Source organism: Sminthopsis crassicaudata, chromosome 1, assembly GCF_048593235.1.
Source record: "Sminthopsis crassicaudata isolate SCR6 chromosome 1, ASM4859323v1, whole genome shotgun sequence".
Classification (NCBI taxonomy): domain Eukaryota; kingdom Metazoa; phylum Chordata; class Mammalia; order Dasyuromorphia; family Dasyuridae; genus Sminthopsis; species Sminthopsis crassicaudata.
This window is the reverse complement of record NC_133617.1, coordinates 390193468-390207297: the sequence shown is the minus strand read 5'-3', so window position 1 is coordinate 390207297 and position 13830 is coordinate 390193468. Positions and strand designations below refer to the sequence as shown.

At 32.6% G+C, this 13830-nt stretch overlaps 1 protein-coding gene across 9 annotated transcripts in view; it reads right to left on the bottom strand.

The window, feature by feature from the left end:
• Positions 1-13830, bottom strand: part of UNKL (unk like zinc finger) — a 129384-nt gene that overhangs the window by 51304 nt on the left and 64250 nt on the right. For all 9 annotated transcript variants that reach the window (XM_074279659.1, XM_074279661.1, XM_074279662.1 and 6 more), the window contains 3 exons: positions 8933-9050; positions 6882-6966; positions 2480-2637 (listed from right to left, as the gene is read on the bottom strand). In XM_074279659.1, coding sequence (XP_074135760.1) covers positions 2480-2637; positions 6882-6966; positions 8933-9050 — 361 coding nt within the window. The remainder of the gene's footprint in view (positions 1-2479; positions 2638-6881; positions 6967-8932; positions 9051-13830) is intronic.

Sequence of the window (13830 nt, the reverse complement as noted above, 5' to 3'; positions counted from 1 at the left end):
AATTTATAATAAAAATGAAGTATCATAATTTAAAAATTTCAATATTTACTGCAATACTGTATATGTAGAAGGTTAGAACAATTTACAGAGAACTGCATTAATTACAGGTTAAATATTGTTTTTTAGGATAAATTCCTGACAAAATAAATGATCATGTGCCACTGCTTTTTGCAAAAGACAAGAAAAAATTAATTGGAGACTTTAACTGAACTTCAGTTAATCAAAAATGATAAATTCTGCTCTTCTTAAAGCAATGAAAAGTCAAAAGCGAGAGAAAAGAAATCAGGTCTTTTTTGACTTTTTTTTTTTAAAACAACTATAAAATTCATTAACTTTTGAACTTGATTATCTTTTGACTCCTCATGTAGGATAATCAAACTTAATTATGTTGTTAAAGAGAGTTGCTAATATCTGGCTTTTTTTCCTTTATAAAACAGGACCATCAAATCCATCTCAAGTGTTATTGTTGAAGAAGGAACACATTTTTAATCGATTTTTTTTTTTTAAATTTTGGAAGAGGCTGCTTTTAAGCTGAAAAGAAACTATATAGATATGATATAACTGATTATTTTCTCAAATTATTTTCAATGCTTCAATCAGCAATGTCAAAAAAATCCATTGCAAAATAAGTTATTTTCCTATTGGAAAATTTAAGTTATTATCAAAAGGATTCAATGTCTTTCCCAGTACCTAGGCATATACCAAGCACTTAATTAGTATTTGCTGAATTTAATTTATTGAGCTGATTCATGTATTGGGATTATTATGAAGACTAGCAGGAAATTCAATAAATGGATTACTAAGTTAACACAGAGGCAAAGATGGCATAGATGAGATACATATTGATAGGATGAGCTTTGAAATGAGAGACTAAGGAGAAATTTCAGAGCTTTCAGCCCAAGTAGAAGTAAAAATAGAAGCTAAAAAAAGAAACAAAGAATTTAAGACCATCCAGATCCCACCCCAAATCCAAATCTATATGTTATTGTAGAGTTTCCTTTACTATACATCAGCTGATGTCCAATTTATAGATTGGATATTATTACAGATACTTTAAAAGAATGATACATTGAAAGAATAACTATTTTGTTTGACATATGGATTTTTATCTACTTTTTAAAGTTAACCTCCAACAAACTATCTAATTCATTATTAGAGCTATTTTTTACAAATGAAATGTGAGTGTAACTAGATGTAAATAAGTAAAATCAAAATTAGATGAATCCAGAAAAGCACCATTCACAAATTTTTCTCATACACTCCTCATACTCCTTCCCACCAACAAATAGATATAACAAACAACATCTATCATCTTTTAAAACATTGAGGACTTAGATTAGGTACACAGAAACACCTGAAAATATCTGAAGAATAAACTTTTAGATATTTACTGCTTCAATTCTGCCTGAATGCATTAAAAAATAGGAGTTCTGAATTCTTACATCAGTGAGGATAGGATGTGCCTATCATCATCCTCCATTCAATAGCTGAAAAAATTGATAGAAATGTTCTGTTCATATATATAACATACATACATGTATCCATATATATGTATGAATTTCTATTGCCTAATTGCATTTGTTAACCAAACTTAGCCCTCTCGGCTCATATGTATCTATATATCTATATCTTTGAGTGTGTGTGTACGTACATATGAAAATAAAGCAGTTACCTCTGATAATTAGTCTGTATGCATGTGTATCTTTCCCATAAGGAATATGTAATGATCATCCAGAATTGAGCACCAGCTGATTAAAAAAACAGAGCCTGGAAAGTAAGAGTGTGTGTGTGTGTGTGTGTGTGTGTGTGTGTGTGTGTGTGTGTGTGAATTGAGTTTGACTATTAAATGATATTAAAATTGAGTAGGCTTAGTAGGTAGGGGAAGATACCGGAGGCTGAGAAAATTATTTCTTCATCGTGTACCAAACAAGCAGTTCTGCCTAACACCTTCCTTCTCCTAGTAACCAGGACCACAGATCTAAGAGGGCAGGATGTTAACTTAAAGATAGCTCAGTTGCAACAATTCTTTCACTCCTTGGGTCATAAAGACCGCTTAAGTAGGAAGTGCAAACATCTATTTTTTTTAGGCTACCAAGATGCTAGATCCAAAGCAAAATAAAAGAAGCCATTCACACCAAAGGAACCTAACTTCTGGTTACATGTAAATGTATTGGAATGAGGTTAAAGAATGGCTTATACAAGGAAAATTGTTTCTGGAACCCTTCCAGATAAGGAGGAAGGTCATACCAAGTCATGTGTTTTAACACACACACACACACACACACACACACACACACACACACACACACACACACACACACACGTATACATAAATATATGTATATGTTTATATGTATGCAAGTACATGTGTAGTTATACACATAAATATATATGTTCTCCTCTATAGTAACATAGTAAAGTAGAAGATCAAATAAGTTGAAATTTTACTAGTTGAAGAAAATATATTTGAGGTACTTACATTTCCAGACTGACCATTATTATTTGTAATGTTGTTTGTAGAGTTTGGATCATGGCAGTTCCAGTCATTTGTGATTCCTATACTCTCTGCTGAGAACATGTGAGCACCAGGCTTTGACTGATTACTGTTTTGCATCATAACTACATTCATAGTATCCTCTGTTGAAGGAAATTCCAACAAATTGTGTAATAAGACAGTGCATCTCACCATTTGAAAAACATTTTTCTAACCAAGGCTACAGATAAGGAACTAAAAATATCTAGCATAAATAAGCAGTTTTTTAAAGAATATTTTTATCATTTTCCTATTTAAAAAGGTAACAAAAATATTTAGGAACCAAAATCCACAATTTTTGTAGATTTGATGTCCAACTATATCATACAAGAATGCTTTCTGTTAAGATAAAAACAGGATGATGAAATTTGAATCCAATTATAAAATTTCAAAATTATAGTTCATCTAGGACTAAAGAGAAAAGAAAACATCTACCACTATAATGATTTCATGCTATTGGCTTACCAAACTAACCTGTTTTTAAAAGCAACGTCTGGGGAAAAAAGCCTATTAATTATTTCTATTCAATGCAGATGGCCAAGTCCTGATATCAGTGTATATACATTACATATTAAAATTATGCTTTCTACTTATTTCAGTAACTAAGATGACTTAAAAGCCTTAAATAATTAAGCTAAGAGGGAGCTAAATGTAACATTTGCTAAAAGCATGCAGATAGCACATGGTGGTGGTGAACACACTTCTGCAGGCCCTGCTTCTAAGGCAGCAAGTGTCTTGAGATGGAGAATTCCATGCTACAACAGGGTTAAAGATGATCAGGTATCTGCATTAAATTCAGCACCAATATACTGGATTCACAGAAGTAGAGAGCCACCAAGGATAAATTAGCTGAGGTAAACCATCTATAACCAGCAGTTATACTGATCTTTTATTGAACTGATATTAGTACTGACATTTTAGAATTATAGAAAGTAAGAAATTCTTTACTTCCAACAGACAGAATCCTAAAAATTTAAATTCAGTAGTTTTTCTTTTGTTTTTTCTAGACACTGGTACAAATGTTCTCCGAGAATGTGAATGTTTACTACCTAGTTTTTAAGTCCTCCCCATAAAAAAAGTGAATCAAATGTTATCTTCACTCTTTATCTTAAACAGAGTCAACTTGTGATTTTAAGAAACCTCAACTTGGGCTCTTTTAAACAATGAAGTGATTCGAGGCAATTCTAATAGACTTCTGATAGAAAGAGCCATTCACATCTCACTATGGAGACTGAATGAGGATCAAAACATAGTACTTTCACCTTTTTTATTGTTTTCTTTTCTTTTATTTTTCCCCCCTTTGGATCTGATTTTTCTTTCATAGCATGATAAATGTGGAAATATGTTTAACTTATATTGGATTACTGGCTGTCAAGGAGAGGGAGAGAGAAAAATTGGTAACACAAAAGTTTTATAGGGTGAATGTTGAAAACTTATCTTTACATGCATTTTCAAAAATAAAAATCTATTATTATGAAAAGAGAGAGAGAGAGAGAGAGAGAGAGAGAGAGAGAGAGAGAGAGAGAAAGAGAGAGAGAGAGAGAGAGAGAGAAAATTTTTTTAAAAATTTAATAGCTTTTTTTTGACCAAACACATGCATGGATAATTTTTCAAAACCTTGCAAAAACTTCTGTTCCAACTTTTCCCCTCCTTCCCTTCACCCCTTCCCCTAGATGGCAGGTAGTCCAATACATGTTAAACATGTTAAAGTATATGTTAAATACAATATATGTATACATATTTATATAGTTATCTTGCTGCACAAGAAAAATCGGATTTAGAAATAAGGTAAAAATAACCTGAGAAGAAAAACAAAAATGCAAGCAAACGATAACAGAAAGAGTGGAAATGCTATGTGGTGATCCACACTCATTTCCCAGTGTTCTTTCACTGGGTAACTGGTTCTGTTCATCACTTATCAATTGGAACTGATTTGGAAGAGAGACACGTCAATCAGAATTGATCTTCATATTGTATTGTTGTTGAAGTGTATAGCGATTTTCTGGTTCTATTCATTTCACTCAGCATCAGTTGATGTAAGTCTCTCCAAGCCTCTCTGTATTCCTCCTGCTGGTCATTTCTTACAGAACAATAATATTCCATAACATTCATATACCACAATTTATTTTGCCATTCTCAAATTGATGGGCATCCATTCAATTTTGTTTCTAGCCCCTAAAAAAAGGGCTGCCACAAACATTTTTGTACATATGGGTCCCTTTCCCTTCTTTAACATTTCTTTGGGATAAAGCCCAGTAGTAACACTGCTGGATCAAATGGCATGCACAGTTTGATAATTTTTTGAGCATAGTTCCAAATTGCCCTCCAGAATGGTTGGATTCATTTACAATTCCACCAACAATGTATCAGTGTCCAGTTTTCCCACATACCCTCCAACATTTCAGCATTATCTTTTCCTGTCATTTTAGCCAATCTTGACAGGTGTGTAGTGGTATCTCAGAGTTGTCTTAATTTGCATTTCTCTGAACAGTTTTTCATATGACTACAAATAGTTTCAATTTCTTCATGCAAAAATTGTGTTTTCATATCCTTTGACCTTTTATCAACTGGAGAATGGCTCGATTTCTTATAAATTAAAATTCTCTATATATTTTGGAAATGAGGCCTTTATCAGAACCTTTGACTATAAAAATGTTTTCCCATAACAAATACTAGATTGCTATAGTTATTGACTATTTTGTCCTGTGAACCTAATCTATTCTACTGATCAACTAGTGTATTTCTTAGCCAATACCAAATGGTTTTGGTGACCACTGCTTTTTGATATAGTTTTAGATCAGGTACAGCTAGGCCATCTTCATTTGATTTTTTCTTTCATTAGTTACATTGAAATTCTTGACCTTTTGTTCTTCCAGATGAATTTTGATATTTTTTTCTATGTCATTAAAATAGTTTCTTGGGAGTCTGATTAGTATAGCACTAAATAGATTAGATTAGGTAGTACTGTCATCTTTATTATATTCACTCAACTTATCCAAGAGCACTTAAAATTTTTCCAATTGCTTAGATCTGATTTTATTTGTGTGGAAAGTGTTTTATAGTTTTGCTCATTTAGTTCCTGACTTTCCCTTGGCAGATAGATTCCCGAATATTTTACATTATCGACAGTTATTTTAAATGGAATTTCTCTTTGTATCTCTTGCTGTTGGATTTTGTCAGTGATGTATAAAAATGCTGATGATTTATATGGATTTATTTAGTATTCTATAATTTTGCTAAAGTTGTGGATTATTTCTTATAACTTTTTAGTAGAATCTCTGGAGTTCCCTAAGTATAACATCATATCATGCTCAAAGAGTGATAATTTGGAAACCCCTTTATTTTATTAACTTCAAAGGACAAAAAAAAATGTTTATAAAATAAATCATCTAGGCAACACACAATGGTCACCATGCAAAAGAGGAAAGGTGTAGGTTATCCAGAAACCTAGTTCTATATCCAGGGGAGTAGGAGATAGCACAAAAGGAATAAGGACAGACAATGGATCAAAGTGGCCCACCCAGACCACAATGACTCAGATTAGACTGGGAAGTGATCTGGAGGATTCCTAAGTAACTGTGTCAGTGAATCTATTCTTATCCTATTATGGGAATTATAGTTAACTTTAAAGATTATACTATGACTGATCCATTATTTGAGCTAAAATATAGGAGTGGTAACCAACTTGAATTACATATGTTGGACAAAGGGGGGTCCAAAGTTTCACTCTCCTAAGACCAATATATGTCTAATAGACCAAACAAAGTTATTCAACTGAATCTTAACAAGGACCATATTTGTTTTTCCTCAGAATGATTAGAGATGAATTTTCAAAAATATTCTTTGCTATGGCCCTCATGGAATATACTTTATAGTAAATAAATGGTAAAGAGAACTTCCACAAACCCGTTTGTAACTGAGAAAATAAAAGTTACACATAGTTAATTTTAAAATATTGGGTTTAAGATTTTGTGAATATAGCAAACACTCTGATGAAAAGATTTCTTACACCAATACAGATTAGGCACCTGTGTTCTGCCATCAAAGTCTGAGAAAGCTAGATTGGACACAGATATTAAGTGAGCTGCCTGGGGTCACACAGCTAGTATGGGTCACAAACTGGTCTCTACCCCAGGTCTTCTTTATCAGGCCAGTTATCAGCTTTGCCAAGCAACCTTTTAACTAACAAGGATATATAAAACATCTTTTAAAGTTAAGGGAAAATTAATATTAGCAATTTTTTAACTTAAATTTTAGGGAGGTATTATTCCTGCTATATCTAAAATCATTGAGCTAAAATTGCATAATCTTGATTAATATTAAAAATTCTAGTTTTTGCTTTACTTACTTTCAACATGTGCAAAAGCACAAAATGGTCCCCGAGGGCAGTACCCAGTTTGTCGCATATCATTGCACTTTGTAGACTTATAGATCTAAGAAAGAGAAATTGAACACATTTGATCAATTCACTAAATTAAATACAGAGTAATATTTCTTAGAAAAAATTTTATGAAAAACCATCTTTAATTGCAATATATTCTGTATTATGTGATTAACATATTTCTGGAATTCTCTGCATTATATTGTCACGGTTTTTAAAAAAATTATTTTAAATTTAAAACATTTTTATTTTAAAATTATTTTAATTTTTTAAAATTAAATTTTAAAATTAATTTTGCTGCCTTCAGCTTCTCTACAACAAAATATATCAATATCATCTACTCAGTCAAATGTCTTCCATATATTTGCAATCTAAGGGCAATATTCTGTTTAGTAAGATTATTCATTTAAACATTTTTATCAGTTTAATTATTTTAAGATAAAAATCGGTTATTAACACATTTGAAATCTAGATAAGTCAAAGGAAAAGGTAACCATAATTCTAATGGTGTTCTTCTTTTATCTCTATCCTCAAGTACAGACATCTAGCATGGAGTCCATGCTAAAATATAGCTATTTTCCTGCTGAATAGTCTTCAGGAATTTGCTCTGGATTCACCTTCCTTTCTTCAGTCATAGCATCAAAAGTCTGGGTGGAAGAGACGTTGGAGGCTATAACTGGCCAGTATACTTTCATTCTTGCCATTATATTCTGTGACTACTTGTGCTTTGACAGACTTCAACTCTAGGTTAACCTCATCACTTCTCTTTTCTGTTCCTGTTCTCATCTTTAAAATATTAAATCAAACAACCACACCAATTGGATCAACCACAAATCTGTTTTACCTAATCTCACTGATAAATGAAATCTTTTTATTCTTCTTTGACAATCACCTTCTTTATAACAGGCCTTCTAAACCATCTCTTCTTCAAGTCTTTAATGCTAAATCTCTTTACATAAAGGAATTATCTTCTGCTTTATTGAAAAAAATCAAGGTCAAGGACCATAAACTCCTTCTCCTCTATATCACAGCTTAAAACCATTCTACATTGTCCATCATTTTTTTCTTCTTTGCATTAGTCTACAAGATCGAAAAGGTCCTTTTCCTTGCTAAGATCAATCCAATAACCTGTTTCTTTAATTCACTCTCGTTCTATCTTTTCTCCAAGTGCCTTTATCTCTTTTCTTCCTCATTCTCTTGATTTCTTCCCTGCTGTCTTCATTTGATCCTAATATCTCTTCAAACTATTATCCTAAATTTCTCATTTTTATAAGAGGTTAAAAAATTCTACAAAGAACTTAATAAGCCTCTCCAAATTAAATTACATATATTTTAAAACTTGGTGACTTCAATGCAAGGGTAGGTATTTAGAAAAGCCATCAAAAAAATTTAAGATGAATACATCATGTACACTTTCTTTAAGAAGAAATAAGGAGAATATCAATATCAAAGAAAATGTCAAATACCTCTCTCCCCCCAAAAAGAAAAGTCTTAACAGGAAACAACTAGTTACTTATGTAGGAGTCATTTTCAAATGTATACTCAGACTATTTATTTTTTTGAGCCAACATCAAAATTTATACCAAATTAGAAAAAAAAGAAAAAGATGAGAAAATATGCCATGTAATAGCTCCAATCTGACCCATTTTCAATTAAATATTTTTAAGGCTGGGTCTAACTGATCCACATGGGAAATGAAATAGCTACTTACATGCATGATCCTACTCTGAGAGCACAAGAACCCCATCCTGGGGACTCAACATATTAATGCCAAAATTAGTACAGAAAGTTGATTGGTTTTACCCACTACAGCTCAGAACTCAAAGAGATCTGCCAGTTCGCCTGTAGCAGAATACAGGGATGTGTCACTAGGCCTGACCAATATAATCTAATTAAATAAGCCAGATATAAAAAGAAAAGGGAAATGAATAAATGAGCAGATATCAATTCAAAATTGATTTTAAGAAAAACTGAAAGATACATCTTTTTAGGTCAAATTGAAATGGCACAACTCTTACCTCGGGGTGAAATTGTTGTTCAGTACGAGAATGACAATACTGACAGTTATCCCCACTTTCACATTTTGAAGGTTCTCCCCATTCATCTCCATGTTTTACACTGGGGCATGGGGTGGACCTGGAAGGAGGAAAAAAAATTACTGAAAAACAAGAAAGGAAAATGTCACTCATTTATATAATTTGCTATATCAAAGTCTATAAATACATAGATATAGACATTAGGGGGTATAGCCCAACCATTTTATCAGTAAATTAGTACTAGACTAATGGGATAGCATCAAACTAGCAGAATAAGCAAAAAGTTTTAAGGATTTTTAGAAAATTTTCATTAAAAATTCTTTTAAAATATCATTTTTCTCAGTGAGATGAAAAAGAAAGTAAAATGGTCAAAAACTTAACAAAACACAAATTTCTCATTACATTTTTAATCTTATTTAAAAAATAAGCAATCTAATGAGAAATATTTTCTAGGGTTAGTTAAACATCTTAAGAATCCCAGAGTTAGAATGTCTGCACCAACTCTCTAAATTTGTTACTACTACTGAGTGATTTAATACTTCTTTAATTCTGAAATTTAAAAGATTTTTAAAGCTTAAATTTGAAGCTTTCAAGCCTACAATCTGAAATCTTTTAATAAAATCAAAGTTTCTTAAAAAAAAAAAGAAATCAGCATATTTCTTTCTTGCCTTACTGGCAACTTTAATATTACTTGTACAGATTTATTAAAAATTTCCATCTTTGAGGGACAAAGTTAAGTTCTTTTCAACAGTTTTCTAGCCTACAAATCAAATTTCTTTTCTTCAACATTGGTCTCAAAATATTCTCTAATGTCTAAAAAACTATCTGGTCTATACTAATCCAAGCATATCACACTTCAGGTCATATATATATATATATATATATATATATATGAAATTAATATTATATTTGAATTAAACCACCAATAATGAAAAAGGCTTCATTCCTTTCTAGAGCTCCAGAGAAGCTGACTTGTCTTTTTTTACCAGGTAACAAGTCCAAGAGCAAAGACTGCAGAACGAAGTACTCAAGCAGAATAAAGCTCCTGCTATGTTTAGAAAATCCAAAGGAAGGCATATTCTAAAGGAACTAGGAGGTGATACAATAAGTAAATATTGTAGGTCTTAAAAGAAGAAAAACAATAAAAAGAAAAATCCACTGTAAAGAGAAAGAGTATTTCAACTAAGGAAGGGAAAAGAACATTTTGGAAGTAGAGGAAAATAAACCATATAAATAAATTCATTTCTAGGGATGTTAAAGATGAGGATCATTTGGACAAAAATTATCACAAATAACAGGGAAAGGTTCAGTGGTGGTAATGGTGTTTTAAATAAACCAAAAGAACAAGCAAAAGGAAGTTCATCAAAACAGAATTATAAAGCTGATAGCTAAAATATTTTGAGATAAATTGAACTGAGGTAAATATGTAAAGACATTCCCAAAAGATAAGTAATAAAAAGAACACAGAGCTCTCAAAAGATAAACTGCCAACTATAAGTACCCATATGAAAACATGTTCCAAATAATTGAGAAAGAGAAATGCAAATTTAAGCAATTTTAGAACTTTATCTTATGCTAAACAAACTGTAAAATATGGCAAAATATATCAATGCTCAGGAAGATCACTATCCAATGTTCTACATTTCAAATTAAGATTTATAGAAGAACTAAAATTTTCCATACTCCCTTTGACTAAAAGGTCTCATTATTGAGGACAGAAAATAAGACAGAAACAAAGATCCAATATAATCAGTCAATAAACATTTATTAAATACCTATTATGTGTCAGGCTCTGTGCTAAGCTAGGGGTACAAAAAAGAGACAATAGACAGCTCCTGACTTCAAGGAGCTCACAGTCAAATGAGACATCATGCCAAACAAATATATAAAAAAGATAAATATACAAGATGACCATTAAATAAACAAGAGGGAAAGCATTTTCTAAGGAATTAAAATGGGTAAAGCAAAAGGAATGGGAAAGGCAAAGAGAAGAGTAAAATACGGAATTTTGATTGGGATTTAAAGAAAGCTAAGGAGTTGAGGAAGGAGAGCATTCTAAGAATGGCGGAGAGCCAGAGTAAATGCCTGGAACCAAGAAATAGTGTGTTTGTGATACAATACAGCAGTAAGGTCAATTTCATTAGCATAAAGAGTTATGTAGAGGGAATTAGGTATAAGGAGAGAAGAAAAGCAGCAGATAGCTAGGTTATAAATAGCTTTGACTATCAGAGAATTGTCTATTTGATCCTGGACATAAAGGGAGCCATTGAACGTCACTGAATAGGAGAAATTCAGAGAAATATGGAATATCTGTATGATACAGGAAAAAATAAACAAAATCAAAAGAATAATATGCACAATGACTAACATAGTTCACCATTCACAATAAAGAGGAGAGGACAGAGTGTTTATTATAAGCATCCTGTATGAAATGTTTTTTACTTAATTATTTTTCTTTGCCACAAGAGAAGGATCAATCTTGAAGCAAGAAAGTGTTGAAATGACTATAATCGTGAAGTACAGAAAAAAATCAGAAATAGCTTGTTTGTTGTTTTTTTTTTTAAAAAGAGGATAAGGTGGGGACAGCTAGGTGGCACAGCGGGTAGAAGAACAGCCCTTAAGTCAGGAGGACCCGAGTTCAAATATGGTCTCAGACACTTAACACTTCCTAAAAGTGTGACCACTTAAACCAATTGCCTCAGGGAGGGAAAAAAAAAAAAAAAGAGGATAAGGTAAACGTGTATTTTTCATGTATTAGATTAAGAAAAAAAAATTTAGAAAGATAATCTTGACGAACATTTTACAGCACATACCATAATTCAAAATGGATACATGATATGACTATTAAAGATCATACTGTAAAAAAAAAAAAAACTGAAGAGAAGCAGAACATATACTTTTTATAGCTATGAATAGGAGATGTTAACCAATACTTATACTTCTTTTTCTCTCATTCTCTTCAAAATTCTCTACATTCGACTTCTGATCTTATGATTCATTTGAAACTATACTCTCCCCAAATTATTAATGATCTTATAATTGCCAAATCCTATGAGCTTTCCTTTCAATAGAATTTTTCCAATAAGATGATAGTTTTCAATATTCATTTTTATTTTATTTCATTTTTTGCTAAAGCAATTGGTTATAAGTGACTTGTCTAGGGTCACCCACAGCTAGGAAGTTTTAAGTGTCTAAAGCCAGATGTGAACTCAGGTACTCGACTTCAGGACTGGTGCTCTATCCACTACACAAACTAGCTGTCCCAATATTCATTTTTATAAAATTTTTGAGTTCCAAATTTTTTTTTCTCCTTTTCTCTCTTATCACCCTCCTCTCCAAGAGTGCAAACAATCTGGCATAGCTCATACATGTGTAATTATTTTAAACATATTTCCATATTAATCATGTTGTGAAAGAAAAATCAAAACAAAAGGGAAAAACCAAGAAGGAAAAAAAAAAGGGGGGGTAAGGTAAAAATGTTCTCTGTTAATGTTTTCTTGGGGTCTCTGGGGGCAGCCTTCGTTTCAGTTCAGTAATTACCACATGTGCAGCCAGATGTTAAAGTCCAAATCCTTTATTATCTCTTTCAAAGTCTTATCTCCTTCACTTGGGGCTTGGCTAGTTTTCTGGGGGCCTTCTGGAGTCTTGGTTTCAGTGGAGAAATGAAGGAGGAGAGCCTGCCACCACGGCAGTGTGAGATGGGATGAATCTGAGTCCAAGGGTTTGTGCTTCAGCCTTCAGTCTGCTTGTCTCTGAATCTCTCTGGCTGAGGCTCCTAGCTTATAAACTCCACACTGAGTACAAACCAATCATTACATCACTAGGAAACAATTATTTATTGTAGGATTAAATCAATGCTAAACTAGATCTAGCCATTGTCTCCTCAATTCCATTTAGTATCCTGTTTCAAGTTCTGGCCCATAATATCTCCTTGTAGGATTAAGTCAATCATATTGAACCATGCTAAATTAGATAACTATTGTCTCTATCCCTTCTACTGACTTAGTACCTTGTAAGAATCTTTTGTTTCAAGTTCAGAATTCTGGCCCATAATATGCTTTAGTCCACATTCAGTTTCCACAGTTCTTTCTCTAGGTGAGGATAACATTTTCTATCCCAATTCTACCAAATTGTCCTGGATCACTCTACTGCTGAGAAAAGCTAAGTCTATCATAGTTGATCCTGATGGTCTTTTCTAAATTCATATTTCTGCATGTAGTCTTTTGACACTATTGATAGCCCATGTCTCCTTGAAAAACTCTCATATGGTCCTTCATGACATGGATTGGATCTTCCCTTCTCAGTCTCTTTTCCTAGATCTCTACACACTAATAAGGTATCCCCCAGGGTTCTGGTCTAGACCCTTTTCTCTTCTTCCTCTTTATTATCTTATATGATTATCATATCAGCTTCCATATTCTACCCCAAGATCTTGGTGTATGAAGCTTTTTATCACTGACGTCCTGGGCAGTCTGGATGTCCTGTAGAAACCTCAAATCAACACCCCCCAAACTGAATACAGATTATCTTTCTCCCCAAATCTTCCCTTATTCCTAATTTCTATACTAATATCAAATCATTGCTGTTCCATCATTTCAGCCATGTTCAATTCTTCATGATTCTATCTTGGGTTTTCTTGGCAGAGATACTGGAGTAGTTTGACATTTCCTCCTCCAACTCATTTTACAGATGAAGAAACTGAGAGAAATAGAGTTAAATGACTTGCTTAAGGTCATAGAACTAATAGTGTCTGAAACCAGATTTGAACTTGGGAAAAAGTCTTCCTGCCCTGATTCCAGGCACAATGCTCTGTGCATTATGGTGCCCCCAAGCTGCTCTCATTCTATCAAGGACTGTGGGGTATGTGAAGGGGAATAAAG